The 25,118-nt window shown below is 45.7% G+C and overlaps 1 protein-coding gene across 4 annotated transcripts in view; it reads right to left on the reverse strand.

Moving 5' to 3' along the window:
• The window catches only part of Stx3 (syntaxin 3), a 39,722-nt gene extending 18,268 nt beyond the window's left edge, over positions 1-21,454 (reverse strand). For 3 of the 4 annotated variants that reach the window (XM_050137564.1, XM_050137562.1, XM_050137563.1), the window contains exons 1-2: positions 21,189-21,453; positions 6,805-6,888 (exon numbers count right to left, since the gene is read on the reverse strand). In XM_050137564.1, the coding sequence (XP_049993521.1) occupies positions 6,805-6,888; positions 21,189-21,218 (114 nt within the window). In that variant the 5' untranslated portion in view covers positions 21,219-21,453. Of the gene's footprint in view, positions 1-6,804; positions 6,889-21,188 lie in introns of all 4 variants that reach the window. The other variant, XM_050137565.1, reaches the window with a different exon arrangement.
• Positions 21,455-25,118: the final 3,664 nt, after the last annotated feature.

Consider the following 25,118-nt stretch of genomic DNA (forward strand, 5'->3'; position numbering starts at 1 on the left):
GGGTCTGGGTGGCCAGGAAACAAAAAGCAGTTCCTGTTTACAATAGTTCCAATAGTTTATGGTTTTGTGATAAAGCACCATCAGCAACAGTACACATCAGCTCCATCCACAGGCACAGCTGTCTGGGCACCATGGCCCCTGACACAGATGTATAGAGGGGGCAGCAGATGCAGAAGAAACCTCAGCACCCACTGTGCCTCTCTGCCTTATCCCAAAGTGAAAGGGACATCAGCACTGCAACAATTAACCAACATGAAATTGACCACAACTCCTTATCCGGAGCCTTTTTATACAGTGAATAGAAGCATTGCTGATGAAATAAGCCAACCCAAAAGCAGGCTTTTCAAATCACCACTAAATTTGAGGCTAATGCATCCCTTGTGCCTTTTTACTATCTGTTGAGGTTTTCAGACTATTTACCAAGGATCTGTCAGCAATATGAGACCCTCGATAATACAACTTTAAAAATTAGTATCAGACAGCACAAGTCCAGGGTTCAGCTCCACCTCTTAGCATTTTATGACCTTGAACAAGCTTACAGCACATTAAGTACATAATAACAGAATGTTAGATGATAACAATAAATACCAACAGCAATAACAACTGCTCGTTTATTATATGCCAGGCACCAGGCTGCCCTTTAAAAGTATGTCTCATTGAATCCTACAGCAATCTTAATGTAGCCACTCACAAAAATCTAAGAACATCAAGTCACCTACTCCTGATGGTAGGTGCTGCCAATTAGAATCACCACATGATATTAACCACAGTCATCTCACTGTAAGGAGCAAGTTATATTTGTCTGTTTCCATTTCCACGCTTAAATGTGTGTTATGCGTACTTGCGTTTGCAAGAGTATGAACACATACGGGTGCAAATGCATATGGAGGCCTGCGGTATATGTTGGGAATCATCCTCAATCCCTATGACACCTTATTCATTGGGGCAGGGTCAATCAAACCCAGCATCCATGGACATGGCTGCTTACTCTAGGGATCCCTATCTCTGTCTTCTGAGGCTTAGAATTACAAATGGATAACACGCCTACTTGGCATTTGCATGGGTCCTGGGAATCTTCACACTTGCATGGCAAGCACCTTAACCACTGAGCCATTTCACAGGAGCAAGTGGTAGTTATTTTGAAGGCATCAATGGCCTCTTCTCCTGAACCTAATTCTCCAATGGAATTGAAATGACAGAAAACAGAAAGTCCCGGCAGACTGTGGCTAGGTGAGTTAAAAGGCAAAACGAGATGTTTTCTTCTGCTGCTTAAGAACTAGTCTTTGCCTCTCCTAAACTCCTAAGTCCCTAAAGGGTTTTTATCATGACTTAGTTTTTCAGCTTCCTTTTATGGAAGTATGGGAGTATAAAAGGTATGATCTCAGAAATGGACTGACCAATAAAAAAAAAACAAGTTTTCTAAGAAAATATTCTCAAATCAACTAAGCCAAAACACTAATCTTCCCTAATCAGAATGTCAATCATAAAAAAGAACAAGCATGGTGGATAAAGGAAATACACTGTGGGTAGGATGTAAATTAGCACAGCCACTATGGAAAACAGTATGGCGGTTCCTCGAAAAGCTAAAATCAGAACTGGTATACGACCCTGCTGCACCACTCCCGCAATTACACCTAGAGGAAATGATGTCAGCACGCAGTAGAGACAGCTCACACCCATGATGACAGTTACCAAGACAGAAAATCAGCCTAAATATCTGCCAACTGATGAACAGATTCTTAAAATGTATGCATATCAGAATACTGAGTCATAAGGAATAAAATACTGTCATTTATAGGAAAATTGATGGAACTAGGGGTCATTATGTTAAGTGAAAAAAATCATGTTAAAGCAGTCTCAGAGAGTCAACTAGGTATGTTTTCTTTCAAACAGAATTTATATATACACACACATAAACACACACAACACACACACACAGAGAGAAGAGATGAAGCACTACTAGGAACTTAGAAGAAGGACCAAGTAGGAAAGGAAGGGCATAGTAGGAAGGTGGCTTCAAACAGAGTACAGTATACAGATACATGTCATACTATATGCTAGTCTATATATTGTATACATTTTACTGTAGCTCAAGCAAGAAAGGGCAAAGTGCAGGAAAGGAAATGGGACAGAGAGGTCAAAAGTAAATCGCCAAGTGACCAGCCAAGGCTTCCTGCCTCACTCCTGGAAGATTCTTGAAATCAGAATCTACCAGTTTGCCTACTTCCCTCTCATACAAATGCCCTACTGAAGGAGTTAAGAAGTTCTCAGCCTGTGGCTTTGACCTCATACCTAGATTTCTAAATTATAGTCACTTTGAAAGTGACAAAACTCAAGTCCAAGCAGCAGAACCCTGTGCTTCAAGACTGGTCCCTCTGTAGCTCCTACTGCTCCATCCACACACACCCTCCTAGCCAGCTCTAGAGAACCTGGCCTCTTCTGTAAGTAGGACTCAGATGCTTCAAATGCCAACGCTGTGTTTCTCATCTCAGACTAACAGAAAAGACCTCACGATGCCAAATGTGCAGGGTCACTCTCTAAATGTCTGTTTGATGAATGTATGAATACAAGAAGCTTAAAGAAATAAACTTGCTTGAGGTTGTGGGGAAAGGTTCATTTGGTAAAGTGTTTGCCTTGTAAACTTAAGAAGCTGAGTTCAGTTCCCCAGAATTCAGATAAGAACCCAAGGTATAGAGGCATGTCTGTAATCCTAGCACTGGGAAGGCACAGATAGGTAGATGCCAGGTTAGCCTAACTGGTGAGATCTATGCCAATGAAAGACAATTTCTCAAAAGAGGTGGATATTTCTGAGGCTGACCCTGAGGTCATCCTCCAGTCTCCACACACAGATGCACAAATGTGCACAAGCATATGAGGGAGAGAGAGAGAGAGAGAGAGAGAGAGAGAGAGAGAGAGAGAGAGAGAGAGAGAGAGAGAGAGAGAGAGAGAGAGAGAGAGAGAGAGAGAGAGAGAGAGAGAAATATGCTTTGTATCCCCAGCAAAATAGTCTCATTTTCTAAGTGCACCTATAATGAACTGAATGCCGTGCTCCCACACATTCATACATTGATTATTTATTTATTTTTGTTGTTGTTGCTGCTGTTGTTTTGCTTCTTGTTTTTGGTTTTTCAAGGCAGGGTTTCTCTGTAGCTTTGGAGCCTGTCCTGGAACTAGCTTTTGTAGGCCAGGCTGGCCTTGAACTCACAGAAATCCATCTGCCTCTCCCTCCCAAGTGTTGGGATTAAAGGTGTGTGCCACCACCACCCAGCCATACATTGATTCTTAATGTAAAGGAATTTAAATGTGGGGCTTTTGTGGGTTACTAGGTCATGAAGATGGATTCCTCACGAATGAGATTAGCTGTCTTTGTCTATTTCCACTTTGTGGGGCCACAGGAAGCTAAAGTACTCTGCAATTTAGAAGAAGAACCCCAACATAATCTAATAATGCTAGAACCCTGAATGCAAACTTTTAAGCTCAAGAACCAAGCAAGGAAGTTTCTATTATCTACAGGCCATCCAAACTATGTACTTTGTGATAGCAGCCCAAACTAAGGAAGACTCCTCAAAAGAAAGCTTTAATGATACATTTTCCACTCAACCTTGCTAATAAAAGTTCCATGTCAGGTCTGTGAAGAGGTAAACACTGAGAGAGCCTAGAAAGCAAGATTCTTCACTACGGGACTTCACTATGGGCCTTTAGGAAGATAATGTGCACTCTAAATATCTGAGAGATGAACAGCAAAATGGCTCAGCGGGTAAAGATACTTTCTGTCACCCAGGTTAGATTCCTCGGACCCCCGTGGCCAGAAAGAACCAACTCCCTGAAGTCAAGTCGTCCTGTCGTCCTCTGACCTATACATGTGCAGAGGCATATATATATATATATATATATACACACACACACACACACACTAAATAAATGTAATTAAATTAAGAAACAGCAGTATCTTTAAACAAATACATTTCTGACAGGAAAAAAGAAAATTTCTCAAATACATGATCACAGAGGTTTATGGCTTCTTACATTGCCATCCAGAATGAGTATTCTTATTGGCCAAACAGCCACGCCCAACTCCTGCCCTGCTGCTTAGTAACAGTTCGAACCCAACCAATACCACCCTATGGGAATCATTGTATAGCTGATCCCACTTTACAGATAAGGAAAACAGGCCCGGCAGGCTAAAGAACATTCACAAAATCAATAGCTGGTCAGAAGTGAACGGAGATCTGAACCTAAGGATTCTCAGTTCCGAAGCCAGCATTTCTGGTCTTGATACACTCCTGCCCCCTCCCCCATGCTTCTCTTACTCCATATTGCTGCAACTCAACCCTGTAAGGCCCTCTTCATGCCCAAAGTACACATGAATCTGTAGGCACATGTGACTTTACAAACACAAGCCAGTAGCATCTTGTTCTCTCTATCACCACTAGAATTAAGACATTTAGGAAAATTATAAAAAACAACAAATTTCACCAATATGAATCAAAGGCCTAAAGAAGCAATAATTTGGTTTTACTCCTAGCTGTGACCCTAAGGTTGACAATGTATTTATATAATTTTAAATAAGAAAAGACATCATTGAGCTGGAGAGATGGCTCAGTGGTTAAGAGTACCGCCTGCACGTCTAAAGGTCCTGAGTTCAATTCCCAGCAACCACATGGTGGCTTACAACCATATGTAATGAGGTCTGGTGCCCTCTTCTGGCCTGCAGGCATGCATGTAGGCAGAACACTGTATACATAATAAATAAATAAATCTTTAAAAAAAAAAAAGAAAAGAAAAGACATCATTAAAATGTTGTCATGCTTCTTGCTAGCCCCATAATGGCTCCCTCAATCAAAATATCTCTTTCCTTGTTCTCATCCCTATCCATCCTCGATCTCAACTATCCCGTTCCCTCAAGTTCTCCTCCTCCCTCCCCTTCTCCCCTCCTCTTCCTCTTCTGCCCTCCCTTCTCCCCATACTCCCATGCTTCCATGTTTGTCAGGGGACCATTTCTATTTCCCCTTTTCAGGTGGATAAATATATGTTTTCCTTAGGGTTCACCTTGTAACTTAGCTTCTCTAGGGTCATGAACTATAGGCTTGTTATCCTTTGCTTTACAGCTAGTATCCACTTATGAGTGAGTACATACTATGCTCATCTTTCTGGGTCTGGGTTACCTCACTCAGGATTTTTTTTTTTTCTACCTCCATCAATTTGTATGCAAATTTCAAGACATCATTGTTTTTTACTGCTGAGTAGTACTCCATTGTGTAAATGTACCACATTTTCTTTATCCATTCTTTGGTTGAGGGGCATCTAGGTTGTTTCCAAGTTCTGGCTATTATGAATAATGCTGCTATGAACATAGTTGTACAAATGTCCTTGTAGTAGTATGAGGGAGCCATTATGGGGCTAGCAAGAAACCTGACACTAGAGAAATTCCCAGAAATCCACAAGAATGACCCCAGCTAAGACCCTAAGAAATAGAGGAAAGAGTGCCTGAACTGGCCTTTTCCTGTAGTCAGATTGATGAATATCATAAATGTCACCTTAGAACCTTCATCCAGCAACTGATGGAAGCAGAGGCAGAGACCTGCAGTGGAGCACTGGGCTGAGCTCCTGAAGTCTAGTTGAAGAGTGGGAGGAGTGAGAATATGAGCAAAGAGGTCAAGACCATGATGGGTTCACCCACTGAAACCGTTTACCTGAGCTAATGGGAGCTCACCAACTCTAGCCAGACAGGAAAGGAACCAGCATGGGACCAAACTAGACCCTCGTCATATGGCTGGGACAGACTATGGGGCCACTGGCAGTGGCACCAGGATTTATCCCTACTGCTTGTACTAACTTTTTGGGAACTCATTCTCTTTGGATGGATACCTTGCTCAATCTAGATATAGTAGAGAGGGTCTTGGACCTTCCCCAAAGCAATGTGCCTTACCCATTCTGAGGACTGGATTGGATGGAGGAGGGGGATGGGAATGGGAGGAGGGGAGAGAGTGGGAACTGGTATTGGTATGTAAAATGAAAAAAAAAAAGATTGCTTGCTTTCTTTTTTAAAAAATATAAAAAACAACTTTTAAAAAAAGTCATGTACTTAAGACTTCTCAAGTCTATCTTCAATTACATATAATTTACCCTCCACTTACCTTTTAAAAATTGTTTAGTTATTTGTTTATTTAATTTTATGTCTATGAGCATTTTGTCTGCATGTATATGATGTGTACAAGGTGCAAGCCTGGTGCCCACAGGGGCAGAAAGAAGGCACGGGATTCCTGGCATTGGAATTAGACGGTGTGAGTCACCACGTGGGTGCTGGGAATCAACCGTGGCTCCTCTAGAGCAGTGGTTCTCAACCTTCCTAATGCGGTGACCTTTAATACAGTTGCTCACGCTGTGGCGACTCCCAACCATAACATTATTTTCCTTGCCACTTTATAACTGTAATTTTGCTACTGTGATGAATCATCATGTAAATATCTGTGTTTCCCACTGGTCTTAGGTGAACCCCTGCGAAAGGGTGGTTCATCCTGGGGTCCTGACCCCTAGAGTCAGAACTGCTGCTCTTGAAGTACAGCAAGTACTCTTAACCACTGAGCCATCTCTCCAGCCTCTGTCTCCCGACTTCCTTAGTAAGATGTAAAGTCTAGATACTCCCATGAATTGAAAACAGAATCTCCCTGGAACAATTCTGCCTGCCCATCTGTTCCCTTGCCAGCATTGAAAGATCTGAGGTTTGTTTATTCTTACAGAGGAGACTGTGTTTCCTTGTAGACATTCAGGAAAAAAAAAAAAAAACACAGGAAGGCTGCCCACCTCAGAAAAGAACTCATCCATGAAGGCCGTATTGTCGATAGCAATCTCAACGTCGTCAGTGTCGTCATCCTGTGTCAGCTGCTTCTGTAAGAGACCAGAGCAGGCCAGAGTGAGAAGAAAGATACAACCAACAGCCACTGTTACTGACAGAATTATATTTAAGCATACATACACACATAGACAAGATACATAGATAGATGATAGGTGATAGACGCATGCATGCCTATACATCTCTCTCTATATATATAATTATATCATATATAATTTTCTTTAAAATGAATAAAAATTTAATTTGTCTGTAATTAAATCCAAACTCTACCACCTCTTGACTTTGTACAAAGTAGGAAGGAAGGGACAAGCAAGTTACTACTCAGCTTGTTGAGCCTGGGGTTCCTTAACTGTCAAAAACTAATAGCACTATTTTATAAAGTTAGCTAAGAAATAAGTGAGATTATCTGGGCCATAGTACCTTTAAACCTACCCAGTACTGGGGAGGCAGAGGCAGATGGATCTCTGAGTTTGAGGTCAGCCTGGTCTACAAAGCAGTTGGGTAACATCACGGATACAAAGAGGAACCCATCTGCCAAAAAATCATAATAAACAAATAAATGAGATAATGAACTCATAACATCTGCACAGGATCTAGTATGCTATATACTCATCATTAGGGCCTTGGTTGTTCATTTGTCTTGTTTTGCTTGATTTTATACTGGGGGGGGGGGTGTCAAAACCTAGGCCTTCACAGGAACTAGGAAAGTGCTCTGTCACTAAACTCCACAGCCAGACCAACCTTGTTGCTACTAGTGGTAGGATTTCAGTAATTTACTCTAGCTGTAGAACCTAAAACTAAGAAAGGATTAGTAGCAGGCAAATTCTAACCTACAAATGCTGTTTAAACAAGTTCCAAGCAGTTCCTTCAAAGCCTGAGCTGCTGAACCTCACAGCTGGAATAAAGATGTTCCTGTGTTTAGAAACCACCTACTGCAAAGAAAAGCACGCTGTTCCCTATCCAGGAAGGAAGTTCTTCCCCAGGCCCCCTCCACCAACCTCAGAGAGTGCAAACCTTCTCAACCTCATTTGCCTTCCTCCTCAGAATTACAAATGTGCTAAGTAGAAGTGACTCCATTCCCACCCAGCAACAAAAGCCTGATCTGTTTCCACATTCCTCCTGACTGCTCTCCCCCAGACCAGGGCTACACAGGGACTGCTGGCTTCTAAGCACTCAGAACACTGACCTTTGAGAGTGGAGCTGGGGCAGAAGAGCCCCTACACTTGCTTCATCACGCCCTTCAACAGTATACAGCCTTCTCACCATCCTCAACGGCTGGAAACTCCAGGAGCAAAGGAAAGGGCCAGGGCCACACTACCTGTCACCACCCCCACAAATCCAAACAATTTCCACAGAAATTTGTGGCCCTGGGAAATCTCTCCAAGGGTCTTCCCAGCAGCTGATTTTCTGTCTGCTCTGAGACAGTCAGCTCCCAAACTCAATAGCTACCTTCAAGAGAGGGGCTGAATCTGAGGGTCCTCCTACTCAATCTACCGCTATCTCCTAAAAAACTCAACTGATTACATCCTCCTGACACCCAAGATCATATAATGACAGCTTAGCTCCTAGGACCAAAATCCCTCTACCCAAAACAGCACACAAGGGCCTTTAAAGTCCAGCCACAGGCACACTTCTCCCCCAGTGCATTCCTGAGATCAACCACTTGAGAATCCTTCCAGTCCCTAGGCACATCCTTCCTTTCAATGTAATATCTTTCTTTCCATGCTGCCACACAGGATTCTAACCAAAAATGCATCTGTCCAACTACCAAAATCTTAGTCATCTTCAAATTCACTTCAGACATCCTGATACCTGTCTCTCCCATGCAAAATTCAAAACCTCCCTTAAGCTCCGGCCACTCAGTAAAGACCTTCCATAGCAACCACCATAGCCTACTGTCATCAGTCTGCACCCAGTGATCTTAAATCCCCGGAGATCAAGGTTACCATGTGTATCTGTTAGAATACATTCATTGGGATGTCTGCCTGCCAGTCCAGCGTACCTTCCATGGAAAGCTCTTTCACCCTTCCTACCTGATTTTGGGGAGGCCATGGGATCACTCAAGCTCCCTAAGGAATCTGTGCTGTGAGAAGAGCCTGAAGGGAATGGAGCCTAGTGAACCAATGGCAACACTCTCCTCTCCTGAAGGGAATGGAGCCTAGTGAACCAATGGCGGCACCTTCTTCTCCTGAGCCCCACTTCCCTTGGCTACAGGCAGAGTCTGCAGATCTCCCCTTGTATTCTTCAGTTAGCTCAAGGGCTCTGTTGCTCATGAGCCTTATCATCTGCAATCAAAGGGCAACACCATAACTGCTGTAGTGGTGTTTGAATAAGAACAGCCCTCATAGGCTCATATATTTGAATGCTTAGACATCAGGGAGTGGCACTATTTGAAAGAATTAGAAGGACTGGGTGTGCCCTTGTTGAGAAAAACTCAATCTGCAGTCGTAATCCAAAAACAGAGGAAGCCAGTCACAGAGCAAGCAAGATGTGACTGCCTCACTGAAAAAGGCACCAAGCCACATAGCTAACACAGATATATAGGATGTAAGAATTAGTTAATAAGAAGCTGAGCTAATAGGCCAATCCATTTATAATTAACGTAGACCTCTGTGTGTTTTCTATGGGACAAAAACCCGGGTCAACAGTAAAACAGGGCTTTTGGAGCTAAACGCAACATTAAGAGTGCCCAACACTAATGGGGTTACTATAGATTCTGGATGTCCATCTTCTCAGACAGAGCTCTTCCCATGTATAGCCTCTAAATACATAAAGTAACAACAACATTTAACCTGCATCAGAAAATGCAAGGAAAAGGCCATGGTCATGTGTCACCTGACATAACTGGACCCAGAACCATCCTCTGGCGTCTCTATGAAGTACCCCAGAAAGGGGCTCTTTTTCTTCTGATACCGGTGGCTGTGGTAAATCCGGGTTCCTCGGGGTCTGCACCCAAACCCCAGCGGAGGCAAGGAAAACACACTCTGCCCTTTATCCTTGGCTCACATGACTAAGCCTAGCCAAGAGAACATCAACATCATTATCAAAGAATCAAGACATGTGGTAATGAAGACGTTACAGTAACTGAAAGTTCAACCACGGGAAGAAAAGTGTGCAGGAGAACCACAAGCCCAGCCACTCACTTCCTCCTGATAACTTCTCCTGTGGGGAGATGAAAGATATCACCAACGACTCAGGAAACAGCAAGTTACCTGAGGATTCATCTCCCCTTCTCAAGCCTAGGGTACTCCAAATGTCAAAGACAAAGGCAAATGGTGACTCCTTCTGCACAGAGTAGCGAATGCTGAGGAGCCTAGAATGCAACCTCAAACTACTTAACTATAATTCTGCAGATTGTCTTTTTCTCAGAGGCCTTCTCTACCATCCTGTCTGTCTGTCTGACCATAGATCACTCTTCAACAGCTCATATAATAGATAAATTTATTTGCCCCCTATAGCTACTACTAGGTACTTAATAGCCTTGCACCCTTACCATTTTTTGCACATCATATCCACAAATTCCATCTACATGCTGTAGCTAAAAAACTGGAGGTCTGAAGTTAAGTCAGTCAAGGTCTTACAGCTACTGGTTGCAGAGCCCACAGCTTGGGCATCAGGCCTCTGTCCTAAGCCCTTCTTACTGCAGTGCTCCCTACTCAAAGGCTACCACCACCAGCAGCCTGAAACAAGAAATTGGCAGCCCAGGCATGCAGAATATACCCTGTGCTGTGAAATTGGAGCTGTAGGCCTTGGACACAATACGTGTCTTTATTAAACATTGGTTTTTCTCACCAAGTAAGGAGCTGAGCTCTCCACTGTGGCCTGGGAGAAGGCCCAGGATACCTCCCATGTTCCTCAGAACCACCCAGCATCTTCAAGTAAGGGGAGCCCAGCAGGTGGACTCCAGGGCCCCACCGCCTTTTCAGTGTGCAGTTTTCCTTCACTGGGACTTGGGAGAGGGAAGAGAGGGAGGGAGGGAGGGAGGGAGGGAGGGAGGGAGGGAGGGAGGAAGGCAGGAAGGAAGGAAGGAGGGGAGGGAGGGAGGGAGGGAAGGAGGGAGGGAGGGAGGGAGAAAATCACTAAAGTAGACAGCAGCTAAGAAGGGAGTAGAGAGATGAATCAAGAGAGGAGAGGGACTAGACTTAGGGGCTAGTAAAGGACTGAGGGAAGGAGCCCTCTTAGCAAGCACAGAACATGAATTGTTCTATCTTCTTCCCTGGCTGAAACAGTCCTTTACTCTAGACACAGACTCTGCTCTATAAACCCAGTTTTCTCCTGACCCTTATGATTCAGAGGGACGATGACATCCCCCTTTTCTTATCCCTGCTGCCCACTCCTCGAAAGCTGCCTCCTCTAGAACCAGGGTCTGGGAACTCCCAAAGACAGACACCACTCACCATTCACAGGGCCCCGGACATATGGACACATGCATACAGGGCATACGGTGGCCCAACCTGAGTACCCTGCCCCTCTTCTTTGATTAAAGACTCAGAAATTCTAAGCGAGTATGTGGGCTCTCAGTGGGTACCCAGTGCTCTGTTCCTCCACTGAAAAATCAGATGACCCTTTTCCAATGCCCAGTTCTCTCATAGACAATTTTCTTTATTAACAAACCGTCCCTGAGAGAACACTTCCTCTTTTCACTGAGTTTCATCTTCTGCATAGAATAAAGAGGAAATCGGCAGACAGTGATACCCGAGGTGTGCCTCCTGCTTTTCCTTTCAATGTCTTGTTCTACCTGAGCAAATGAAGGCAAAACATTGGCCCTACCTGAAAGGAGGAGACACCGAGGAATAAAGTCACCCATCAGATTAGTTCAAGACCAGCCAGTTAGATGTCAAGAGCCAAAGTCCCCAGAACTCTCGCTTGTACTTTGTCACAGCAATGACAGTAGATAATAATTATGTATATTTGTCACAAGTACTTCCATGACTTCAAACATGTTATTTAAGTCACACACCAACCCTGAGGGACAAATATTACTCTCCCCATTTACAGATATGGTAACTGCTAATTAGGTTAATTAACTCATCCAAAGCAATTTAGACACTGAACGGCATCATTAGGACTCTATTCTAGCAGACGGCGCCTGAAAGTGCCTCTCTGCAGTCTCAATGACAAATCTCCACCTATTTTAGAGATGCCACAACATCCATAAAACTAAGCTAGATGGGCCCGTATCCTCAAGTGAAAGGGGTGTCGTGCATGTATCCCTGCCTCTGTCCGTGAATATGGAGACATAGGTACAATTGGCTTCTGTGGTGAAGACCCAGCATAGCACTTCACAGATATGAGCTACCATCCTGAACAGGTTAGTTCTCTCTGCCTCAGTTTTCTCAACTGTAACATGGCCAGAATACTCTGCTCACAAAACTCCTATTAGCTATTATACGCGAAGTGTGCAGAGCAGCACGGGGCACCCATTCCGTGTGACTCCAATGCCAGTTTTCAGAAGTGATGGGTGAGGAGAGAAATTCAGACAATCGGAATTCAGTTCATGTATGTGAAGCCTTTCACTTTTCTTCTGTATGAGTTTGAAACAAGACTCTCTGGTTTGTGCTCCAGCACCTCTCTCACAAATTTACCACTCTTACTATCATTCACTTAATACTTTGTCCTTTCTGTTTTGACTTTTATTGTGTTATTTAGAAAGAAGCTATTGAAATTCCAACAAGGGTAAACTGGAAGACTATTGCTATACTGTTTCTCTAAGACTATCACTGACTCGGAGCTTATGGAATTGAATGGTTTCTTGGGTCTTAGTACAGGGTCAATATTTCTTAATCTTCTATATATGTCTCAAAATGCCTTCCTTTCTGTTTGTTAAAACAAACACTGAAAACCCCATTCCCACATGCTGAGTTACTACCGCCTGGTTTTGCTTCTCAAGACCTAAGCTAGATCCAGAGTTGAACACTGAACATTTTCGTGAGAGGAAGGAGGTGAAGGGAGGCCTTCTGGGTAGATGTTACAGCTATAAAAAATTAGGAAGGTTAATTCCTTCAGAATCACCCGGCTAATAAGGAACAATGCTCATTCTGGACTTCTCTTTGATATGATCTAAGCTTCATTACTGCATTACCTTGGAGGAGGATCTCAAGGTTTCATAACCAACCACCACACCCAAAAGACTCTCCTCCTCCCCTACAGGCTTATGTGTTCCTGCATTCTTCCTACCAGAAGAACATCTGATGCTTGCCAAGTAATGGTCCAAGTGTTGGAAACTCACAAGGCAAACTCAGCATCCCTGGCTCTCCAGGTTCTCTCCGGCTAAGCTGGGAGACAGCTGGGCAAAGAGATGACTACAGTACCACATGAGGAGGGGGGCAGCAATTATAATGAGAAATTATACACAGAAGACAGGGTGCCCAACCTCACCCAAACATGAGAGCCTTTCAGAGAGGGGAGCTTCTAAGAGAGTGCATGCAAAACAACATTTGAGAAAACTGAGTTGATTTACCCAGAGGAAATTTCCAGCAAGACCAGTCTGAGTGAGAACACCACACCCTACATTCACTCTCATCCTTGAAGCCAGGACAGAAAACTCTTCTTCCTCCTTCTGAGCTCAGCTTCCCTTTAGGTCTTTCAACCCCTGACCCAGCCTCCTATCTCTGACTCTCTTCCTCTCCCTCCAGTGCAGAGAGGAGGAAGACAAGGTCTTCCCTCCTCGAATCTGCTGGATCCTTCCTTTCCCTATCCTCTTTCCCAGCATGATCCTTCTATAGCATCACATCCCAGCCGAGCAGACAGCGTTGACTGAGCACTGAGAGGAAGGCTCTCCTAAGGTGTGCACTTCCTATCTACCAGGGCATGCAATCCCTGCACTATCTTCCAGGGACTAATGCTGAAAGATGCCAGCTACCCTGCCAACAGCTATGTTCCCAAGCCAGGGGAACCTGTTCTCAATCTACCCCTCCCCCCACTCCAGCTGCAGCATGCAGTCCTGGCCCAGAGACATGCATTTCCAACTGTAAAGTGGATGTCATGCCAACAAAGTCATGACAAACCAGGAAGGACCAAGAAACTGTGTCAGGACAGAGGAAGCTGAGGAAGCATGAGAAGTGGACACAATGAGGTGTCCTGGCTTAAATCCTAGAACAGAAAAGGGATTTTTAGTGGGATAACAAAAACACCCAGAGAAAGCCTGGTGCTTAGTGGGGAATCTTGTGCCAGTATCACTTTCTTTGCTTGATGAATGTATATTGAAAAGTGAGACGTTAACAGGGGTGCAACTGGACGAGTAGAAAGGATCTCTCCTTGATGAATCTGAAAGCATTTTTTTTTTGGTTTTTTTTTTTTTTTTTTGGTTTTTCGAGACAGGGTTTCTCTGTGGTTTTGAAGCCTGTCCTGGAACTCGCTCTTGTAGACCAGACTGGTCTCAAACTCACAGAGATCCGCCTGCCTCTGCCTCCAGAGTGCTGGGATTAAAGGCGTGCGCCACCACCGCCCGGCCTGAAAGCATTTTAAAAGAAAGAATTTAAAGAACTAAACAAACGTCACACCACACCAAGCTGCCCTAACCCAGACAGCTGGCATACCCAGACAGTACACGCTCTACTAATCTCTTTAGATGGGAGCTGAACTTCACTCTGTCTCCACATACTGGGAAACGTTGCCACAGAAACAGCCAAAGGCCACAAAGCAGGTGACCTAACAGGAAAGACAGTGGTGGGAGAAAGCTGAAGAGGGCCATACACAAAGGCGACTAAGACAAGGACCTCGGCGACTACACAATCTGCATAGAAGTAAAGCTGTCAACTGCATAACTCCATCCACTTACTGAATGGCTTAGTACCCAGTGGCTTACACTTCAACTGGGAAGGAAATAAATGACGTATGTGTGTGGTCTGCTTTCTTCCAGGGCCCCAGACCTGACAGGACTGGAAGCTTCTGAAACTGCAATACTAGCACCATATGGCTATGTTTGTATCAACAAAACAAAGAAATGAGGGCATTGGGGAATGCACAGTTACGTACTTAACCTGGGAAGCTTTCCCATGGTGATGATGCCACAGCCTAGCCTTAGGGGATGAGAAGGATTTTTACCAGGGGAAAAATGAGGTTTTCACTTAGACAGCCTCTGTGACATCCTGACACTAGAGTTTGAAGAGCCTTGGAATTCATCTGCCTTGGGGATGAACCAGTGACTTCTGGCTTCATTAGCTAAGTTATGGATTCCCTGAGTAAATGTTCTACTCCAATCAGGTAAAGTATCACCTACCACAGGGAGTGAACAAGAAACGTCAACCATGAGTAAGGGATGTGTCAGGGTGTAAGAGCCAAGCTGATGCGGACCAGCAGACAGAGAAGGTGTAACATGTGACTACCATGCGGGACGCTGGGTGCTGGGACCCCAGAGGCCTTTCACGATCTCCTACGGCTTGGGGGAAGGAGGTACACAGGCAGTCTGTGGTCTGATACAGTATGGGAAGATAACTCAAAGAAGCAAAACAGACAGGTTCATTCTTGATCCCACCACTTCCCGGCTGAGGACATATCTCAATCAAACCCAAGCCGCACAGCCCTCACCTGTAAGGCAGAAATGACAGACACTGCCACCTCCCCTTGTGGAACTGAGAGGACTGGAGAGAAGGTGTGCCAGGCATCAACCCAAAATCCTGCCCAGGAATAATCTGCTCAATAAGAGATACTTGTCATAGTTCACATGACAAGTATTTGAGTCACCAGCCTTAAAGAGATGACATAGAATACAAAGAGTAATTCATGAAGAAGACTAGTGAAGCTGTGCGCAGCGGCTCACAACTTCAATCCCTGCAGTTAGAAGGCACAGGCAGGCAGATCTCTCTGAGTTCGAGGCCAGCCTGGTCTACACAGTGAGTTCCAGGAGAGCCAGGACTAGACTGTCTTGGAAAAAAAAAAGATAATGAAGTTAGCGGACAGTGGTTTTAAACCTACTCAGTGGTAATACATTTTTTTTTTTAAGAAAAAAACAAGCACTAACTTAGTTGCAAAACAAGACAAAGCTCATGCAATGGCTGGGCTAAACTAGGCTGCAGTTAGGGAATGAATGAATTAATCCTGCAAAGAATGAATCTGGGGAGCAGGGAGCAGGGCAGGAATAACAGTGTAGGAAGGAAGCACTGGGGAGGGAGAGAAGACAGTATGGACCTCTCCTGCCAGTCCCCTAACCTCCCCCAAGCTCACAGGAATAAAAATAAAATTAATCCCTTTTCTCATCCCAGCATTTTCTCTCTGGGCTCCAGTTGATGGGTCTATAATCCCCACTCAATCCCCGTCACTCTCATCCCAGCTTCTGTCTACCGACAGCAAAACAGCCCTCCCTGGCACAGCGAGAGATGCAGAGGGAAGCCAGACCGGGCGGAAATCCTATTACTAAAGAAAAACGGGATCTCAGCAAAGGGCAAGTTGGTATGTTAAGATTTATTATGATCCAAAGCCCAGAGTGCGGATAGGTAAACACTCACTGACTAAAATTTGCTTTAATGCAGAGGTGCAGCCCCTGATTTCTGAGAGGATTACAGCACATTACCCTAAGGAACTCTGTGCCCACGGAGATCCGGAACTCCTGGTGGAGAAGGACAGGGGCAGGCCTTTGGGTAGCAGCAAGACCAAGATAGGCAGAGTCAAAGGTTAAGCCTAGGCTGTTGAGCAACTGATTCATTGCTGTCCCCTAATGGTCTTAGTCTTAGAAGGTCCAATACATCCAAGTCATTTTAGTTTTGTTTGTAGGTCTCTGGGGGTCTCAAAGTCTTGACCTTGATTTTATACATCACCAGCCGGTGATGTTTCATTATGTTTTCATTATGAGGTTGGCTTTATTTTCTCTTTCCATGAAATATATTTGTTTTCCCAACTTGACAAATTACTCTTTAAGATAAGGACTTTGTACAATAATTCTGCCAAACCTCTTATGCAGCTAAAAAATTCTGACTATGCTGGACAGGATTACTATAAATACACACACACACACACACACACACACACACACCACTATACCCTTCTTTGGATGCAAGCATGCGTGTTTTTATGTTCTTGATGCTTTTATATATGAAGCACCCACCAAAGGGAGAGAAAATCTAGGATCCGCATTGTCTTCCAAATAACTTCTATTTGCACCTGAAGAGACTGTATTAGATTTGAAGAGGGACCTCCACTGAAAAACTACAGCTGGGAATAACACCCCCAGACTCATCTCCTGTCTCCTAGAGGCCAGTCAGCAGGGTCTTCCAGTAGTTGCTGCTATCACAAGAAGTGCACGTCATGTTGTCTAATCCTCGGTTCTTTCTACCCAACTGTGAACTTCCTAAGCGCCAGAAACAAGTGTTGCTTGATACTACATCCCAGCATCTACTGCGGGGGGCTTGGCACACAATAGGCACTTAGCAAATGTTTACTGAATATAAACAGGAGCACACAAAAGGTTTCTTGGCCAGGAACTGTCCGGTAGAGTCAAAGTTCAGCTAGTAAGAAGTGGGTGAGAAGAGAAGGGCCGGGAGCAGACAGTGCACATTCCCAGCAAACTTCCAGGTCAACAAGAAAACACTGATGGCCCCGAGGAGAAGCAGTCAGCAGATAAGGTAAGCCAGGTCCTGTGACTACACTTAGCCCTGTGGTTTAGGGAGGACATTGCTCCCAAGGAGCTAAGTGTGGACAGCTCAGGACAGCTCACGTGTACTGTCGTAGATAGCTATCATAGATTGTCACAGATTATCTCTTTTTCACCTGTACAGTGGTCCCCTCGACAGCTGTGACGCTGGTGCCTCGACCCTTGTGGACTCCCGAATAGTAAGACAAATAAAAAACACCTCACAGAACCATACACTCTCAGGGCCCATGGAGGCCTTCAAGCTCACTCTTGGTCCCTCCCTCAAGAGATGCTCAAATTCCTACAGCACTCAACACCTCAACAGTCTTCCTGCTTGCTTCTCATGCTGGAGGACTCAGCACCTGTTCAGCTGGCCTGCCCAATCCTTGGGCAACTAATTACATTTTTCTTTCCTGAGACACGACTTTTCTGTATAACAGCCCTGGCTGTCCTGAAACTTGATTTATAGAACAGGCTGGCCTCGAACTCACAGAGATCCTCCTGCCTCTGCCTCCCGAGTGTTGGAATTAAAGGTGTGTGCCAGCACACCTGACTGCTAATTACATTATTTTTAAATTACTTTCTTAAAGATGTCTGATTTCTACCCATCAGCCCCATATCTTCCCTTCCTATCTACTCACAGCTCAACTAGTCTCAAGCACATGACACAGCCCCAGCATCTGAAGGCAGCCATCACCCTCTCCCGCCTGGGGTTTAGAGTGACACTCATTGCACTGGCTGCTCAACGGGAAATGTACTGCATGCACGGGTTAGCAAACGTTTCTATTTTGCTTTGGTTTTAGATTTTGTTTTTTTTGTCTTTTTGCTGTTGATTTTTGTTTTGTTTTGGTTTGGTTTGGTTTGGTTTTTGGTATATAATAGGAACCAGAGAGAGACCATGCCCCATCTTGTTGCAAAAAAAGGTGGTTCCTGAGCTAAGGGTCAGAGTGGAAGACACACTACAGAATGGTTAAGAAACCTTAACATCCTTCACAGAAACCATTAATAATAGCAGAAGTATCTTCTGAGACAACTGAATTTTGTTTTACAAAGGAAGCATCAAGAAGCTTGGGGGTAAGGTGCTTCCTTCTGATGCTTTGCTAAGTGGCCATGCTGTCCAAGTGCCTTCTAAGTGTTTATTGATACCCATAGATCAGTGCTGCCCTCAACCATGGGCAGAGAGGCTCTTTGGTGCAGTGGGCAGCAGTCAAGGCAGACTCCTAGCTGGTCCGTGCTGGAAGTGAGTGACAGTTGGGTGTTCGGCCCTAGCTGGGACACTTACATCACCACCGCCATCCGGACTCATGGGATATAGTGGAAGAAGAGGCAGAAGGAACTTAAGAGCCAGGCTGAGGAGAAACGCTCTGAAACACTGTCTTCTGGACAGGACATGACCGAAGCACTCATGAACCCGTGGACAGAAGGTGTGATTGCCTACGCAAAATCTAGTCAGTCAACATTCCACCACAGGTGGGGGAGGGTTCACTAGGCTCTACCCCTGGGTGAGGAGCTATTGGCAGTTGATGGCTTCTAGGAAAGGGGGAATTTTTTTTTCTTCCTTCTGGGCCTGGTAGGCTGCCCATGCCCTGGTAGATGGTCCCATACTCATCAGCATGCAGGCAACCCTTCCCAGATTCAGCTGGTTATATAAAAATTTTAAAGACGAAAATAAAAGAAAAAAGAAGACACAAAGGTACAAAAGGGGGAGCATTGGAGGTTACCTGAGGACAGCGGAGGGAGGATTTGGGTCGAATATAATCAAGATACATTGTACACATGTACGGAATTGTCAATGGATAAATAAAAATAATCAAGAAGAAGCAGAAGCAGAGGCAGCAGCACAAAGGTGAAGTAGCAAAAGGATCCCAGCTATTGGGTGTCGAGGCCTCAATTAGAGAAGTCTTTGAACCTCAAGCCAGTCCTCTGTGCACTGCAGGGCTCTCGAGCAGGACAGCAGCCTCCCCGTGGTTTCAGACACTGTCATAGAGCGGCACCAGCAGCCCACTTTCCCTACATTCCAAAGAGCTGAAGGGGAGAAACATGTCATTAGCCCTGGTTTACCAGGCTTCACCCTGGAGGACTGAAAGGCACAGGGATTTGCTCTGGTTCCCTGGAAAATGCCTTATTCTTGGGACTCAAAACTCACTTAAGACTACTGTGTTGACAACCAGATACTGAAGAGAGTCAGGGAGAATCTTAGTCCAGATACTAAGTCCAGAGCCCCTCACTAAGGAAAGGGAGCTGCCTCTGACTGCTGTTCAGCTTTGAACTCTTTGGCAGGAGGCGTCCCTCCCTCTCAGAGTGAGCTCTAGTTTCCCCACCTATAAAACAGAGACAAGTAAATGTTGTGCTTAACAAGGATGCCCTGAGGTTCAAATATAAAAGAGCAAATTTGGGGCAGAGGCTCACTCCCACTAAATAAGCAACTGTCCTTTCTTCTCTCACTTCTCCTAAGCCTACACTGCAGCCCAGTATCCAGAGCACATGAACCAAGTCAGGAAGATCTCACCCTAGCAAGGGAGAAGAAAAAAAGACAATTACAATATCAACCCGCTGGTTGCCACCATTTCTATTTTAAAAAAAAAAAAGTTATTAGCATAACCCTATTTATTAAGTCCTACGTGTCATACAAAGGGCTCTCCGGCAGGCTCGCTTGCTTTTAGCTTGCACGACTACTCATTTTACAGATAACAAAACTTAAGCTTGGAGTTTAAAGGGTAACCAGTAAACAGCAGGGCCAGCCGGGCCAGGCAGGACAAAGCCGCAGTGCTAATGCAGGCTAATACTTCCCAACTCTAAGGAGCTCCTTAATCACCAGGAAAGATTCAGCGAGGCCTTCCCCAGGTCTCGACTGAGGCCGAAGCTTCTAGGGTGGCAGGTAGATGGACTTGGCTGTGCGTATCCAGGGCTGGGCTTTATATTCCATTAAGGGACAGCCTGTATCGCTGGGTGGGTCCCCAAAGTTTCACACTAACCCTATCCCGCAGAAGGTACTCAATGACTTACTAAATGAATCTATATCTCAGAGTTTCCCCCTTCAGCACTTCCCTATATCAAGTCCCACCGTGTCGTTCAATCTTCATTACAGACCTCTAAGGGAGGGTGATTCTCACTCGACAGACAAGGAAATGGGCTCAAACAAGCAAGTGACCTAAGCTTTTCAGCTTTTGTGCGGCAGAGACGACCACAGCTGTCTCAGGGGATGCGAGGAAAAGTAGAGACCACCGGCTGGTAGGAGGGGAGCCCGTCCCAGGACCTGACAAGCTTACAGCTCCAGAGGTCACCCGGAACTCTCAGCTACTCCGGGGATGGGGTAGCCCTGCCCGGTGCTCCGGGAGGGAAATAAGGAAGAGGAGAGGAGACCGATTTGGGGCACAGTGCCAGGCGACAGAAGGCAGATGGTGAAGGGTGAGTCCCCTGACCTCATAAGCCCCACTGATTTCAAGCACCGGGGTAGATCCAGGTCTGAAGGAACACTGGTCAGCTTGGCTGGGAAGGTTTGTGGGGGGACAGGGATGAGAGGGTTACCGACGTTCAGGGAAATCGGGCTAGGTGGTGAATCACCGAGCACGTGACCCTGCCGGGGAGGGGAGGGTACAGAGCTCCGCGGGATGAGGCGGGGGCTTAAGGAGAGAGGCCTAGCGCGCAGAGCACCCCCGCGACCTGGGTTAGGGGAGCTAAGGGGAGCCCCTCTCCCACGCCACTCCTCCTGGCGGCCGATCCCCCACAGCCCCCAGCCCGCCGGATCCCCAGGCGCCGCAAACTCACGGCCTTCAGTTGCTCCAGCCGGTCCTTCATCCTGGCCCAAGTGCGGGCGCGGGGCACCGCGTCCCAGGTGAGCGCGTCCCAGGTGAGCGGCCTGGAGCGGCAGCCGGTGCCGGCCGGGGCGAGGGAGCTGCTAGCGCAGGCGGAGGCGGGCGGCGGCCGCTCACGAGGAGGAGCGTCCGAGGCCACCGAGGTCCGCCGCGCCGCCCCCTCCGGCCCCCGCCGGCGCCGCGCTCCAAATCCGGCTCCCTGACCAGCGCCGGCTCAGCGCTCGCCCGCCCCTGGACCCGCCCCGTACCTGGGCCGCGCCCGCGCTCCTGCTTAAAGGGCCCGCGTGCGCACAGCGCCATCAGTGCGTCGTGGCATCCCAAGAAGCAGGAGCATCCGGGGTCCCCAGCCCCGCAGGACAGAGAAAAAGAGAAGAAATCTGTCTGGCTTCGATTCCATATTTTCCGTACTGTTCATATTGTCCAGCCCTCCGCGGATTCGTCCTGTTAAAGACAAGCTGGTTCCTGCTCCATTTGATGGGGGAACATGTTCGGGTGATGCTCAAGAGATATTCTGCCTCAAAGATATTCTGCGAGGTAGAGAACTGTATGATCCGGGCTCAGAGACCGGTTCCAGAGAACGTAACTGAAGATGAAACTCCGGATTTGAGCTGTGGCTAGGAATTTGAGAGTTATGCTGTTGGTGGCCCTGGGGCCTCTTGGAGACATGTAGGCGGTTCAGTCATCTTTTACTAACAATTTGAATAACTGTTAGGGAAATCCTGTTCCTCGAGAAAATTCCGTTTCCATAGCCGTAAATCAGAAACTACTTAGCAGTTTGCTGAGAAGCCTATGCGAGAAAAGAAGTGACTGACTTGTAACTACAGGGCAGGGTTGTAGGATAAAGACGTTTGATTTGGAAAAGTCCCACACATCCCCTTGCTGTAAAGAGCCTCGGGATTTGAAGAATTTTTGAAAAAGTGGGGTTCCTCTCACTGTCCTTCCCTCTTCAACAGTGCCCCCGTCTCCTCCCTATTTGATTTCGGATAACACGTCAGGCGGGATGGTGGTCAACAATTGGAGCCAGCGAAGAGTTAGTTCGGGGAAGATCTTGCGCTTTGCGTTCAGTTTTAAAGGTCATAGATACTTTCTTAATTCCAACCGGACTTTGCCCTCTGCGGTGTGCGCTCTCTCCCACTGACTTCCTCCGCTGCCATAAAGATAGTCAAGAAAGGCAGGGCTTTGAAAACTCCAACCCCTTTTCTCCCGTCCGTCTGCCACTGTGCCCCACGCGGACAGCGAAGGCTTCCACGCCCCCTGGTGGTCGTAAACCCTAAGTCTGGGGTTGAATCTGCTGCCTGGCATACATAGTAGACTTGGAAAACATTCCACCACCGAGCTCATTCTCCAGCACCAGCCTTTTGTTTTCTTCTTACTTTCAGAGACTCCCAAAACTGTCCAGGCAAGCTTTGAACTTGCCATTCTTCTGTTTCAACCTCTCCAGTAAGAGGAATTAGAGTGAAACATTCTTAAAGTGTAGAGACATCTTCAGTCTGGGCAGAAGTGTAGCGGTGAGGAAAGAATAAGGATTCATTTTGAAGCCAGAACCGAGGCTTCCTAGTAAGACATAGCTGCTTTCAGGCTGCAGAGATGGCTCAGCAGTTAAGACCACTGAATGAAGAACCTAGATTCCCAGCATCCACAGGACTCTCAACTGCCTGTAACTCCGGTTGCAGAGGAGGCATCGCCCTCTTCTGGCCTCTACAGGCACTGCACACATATTGTGTACAGATACACGCAAGCAAAAACATTCAAATAAGTAATATTTTTGAAAAGTCTCAAAAAAATATTTTTAAAAACATAATTGAATTTAACAGGGTAATTGTCAATCTCATGAAAATATGAAATAAATATATTTCAACTTTTTAGCTTAATAATGAAGCAACCAATAAGAAGCTAAACTGGTTCAGACCCACAGACTGCTCCCTTTGATGGGGGGAAAATATTCGGGTGATGCTCAAGAGATATTCTGCCTCAAAACAGCAGAAATGCTGGTATAAATAGGTTACTTGGTGCAAAACTGGCTGGGAAGGAGGTGTAGGAGAGCCTGTGCAAACCGGCTTTAGGGAGGTGGGAGAGCCTGTTCTCCTGCAGACCAAGTTCTTTTCATCTCCGTGGATAGAAGCACCTTTGTTACTACCAGTTGTCTCTCATTTACACAGATGGACAATAACTGTAGGGCAATGAAAGGCACAGACCATTATATCATCAGAAAAATGCATTAGATAAGGCCACCACAAGGTACCTAGCATGGAACAGCTTTTTGGTGGTGGTGGTGGTGGTGGTGGTCATTGATCATTTTAATTTGCTCAGTTTTTCTGTGTATTCTCAAGGTAGTGTGTTCAATGACTGAATGGTACCAACTCTATTTTTAAAAGTTATTACACAGAGCAAAAGTTTTCTACCCTATAATGCCTACCATACTTCTTACCTTTATCCAAACACCTAAGTGAAGCAGAGCTGATGTCTCAGTCAGAAAAAAGGAAGGAAGGAAGGAAGGAAGAAGAGTGCTTGCTACACTTGAGGACCTGAGTTCAATTCCCTGAACCACGTAAAAAAAAAATAGTCCAAGCCGGGCAGTAGTGGTGCACGCCTTTAATCCCAGCACTTGGGAGGCAGAGGCAGGCAGATCTCTGGGAGTCCAAGGCCAGCCTGGCCTACAAGAGCTAGTTCCGGGACAGGCACCAAAGCTACAGAGAAACCCTGTCTCGAAAAACCAAAAAAAAAAAAAAAAAAAAAAAGTAGTCCAGTACTGTGGCATCTGCCTGTCACTGCACAGAGGAGACAGGCAGATTCTTGAGGTCCACTGGCCAGCCAGACTTACCTGCTGAAAGAGCAAGTCCCAGAAAACAGCATGGACAGCTCCCTGAGGAAGGACAGTCAAGGTTGTCTTCCAACCTGCCTATATCTGTACACTCACACACCATTTTATCATTGCTGTCTGGATTTGTCAAGCATGATTTGCAGCACAGTGTGTTTCTTTATACATTACTCTGCTTTTTTCCCCTTAAACAGGATCTCACGTACCTCAAGATGATCTCAAACATCCTGTGCAACCAAGCATGAGCTTGAATTTCTGATCCTTCTGCACCCAATCCCCAGTGCTAGGATTACAGATACATGCTACCAATCCCTGTTTATGCCAGGCTGGGGATCAAACCCAGGACCTCAGGCATACTGGGCAAGCATCCTACCAACTCAACTACATCCCCAGAACAAGAAAGCCAATCTGCCCTTCACATAATAGTTTTTCAGTGATGAGGCCATTTTTATAAACTAACAGAACAATTGTTGGACACACAGCAAAGAGGCCTTAGCTAGAAATGTGACTCTATTAACCACAGTTAAACACAGGCCCCACACCGAGCAGTATACAGGCAACACAAAACACACCCAGCGGTGTTTGTTCTTGTAGACTTTGTGTCTCATATGGCTTTGTTTGGACATTTTGTCTTATTGATTATTTGCCTGTATATTACGACTTCTGATTTTGTGTTTTTATGGTGTGTGTGTGTTTCTTATATATTTTTTTCTTTTTTTCTTTCTTAAAATCCTGGTTTGTTTGTTGTTTGTCTGGTTGTTTTCTAAAGGGAGAAAAAAAATGACCTGGAGTTGGGTAGGTGGGAAGGGTGGAAGAATGGGGAGAAATTGGGGGAGATGAAATTGTCATCAAAACATATTATATGAAAAAATTTTTCAGTTAAAAAATGTGACTCCCCCTTACCACCTAGCAGGCAGGAAAGCTGGTCCTGGGATCACAAGCCCGGGAAAGCTGGTCCTGCTCCTCACTGGCTGCAACACTAGAGACAGGGGACCTTGCACCTCGCCTGGGCAGCACAATAGAGCTGATTCTATCGGGGTGGGCACAGGTGATCTGGCCCCACGA

This window comes from Alexandromys fortis, unplaced genomic scaffold (assembly GCF_014885135.2).
Source record: "Alexandromys fortis isolate MF-2015 unplaced genomic scaffold, M_Fortis_MF-2015_v1.1 scaffold_3, whole genome shotgun sequence".
NCBI lineage: Eukaryota > Metazoa > Chordata > Mammalia > Rodentia > Cricetidae > Alexandromys > Alexandromys fortis.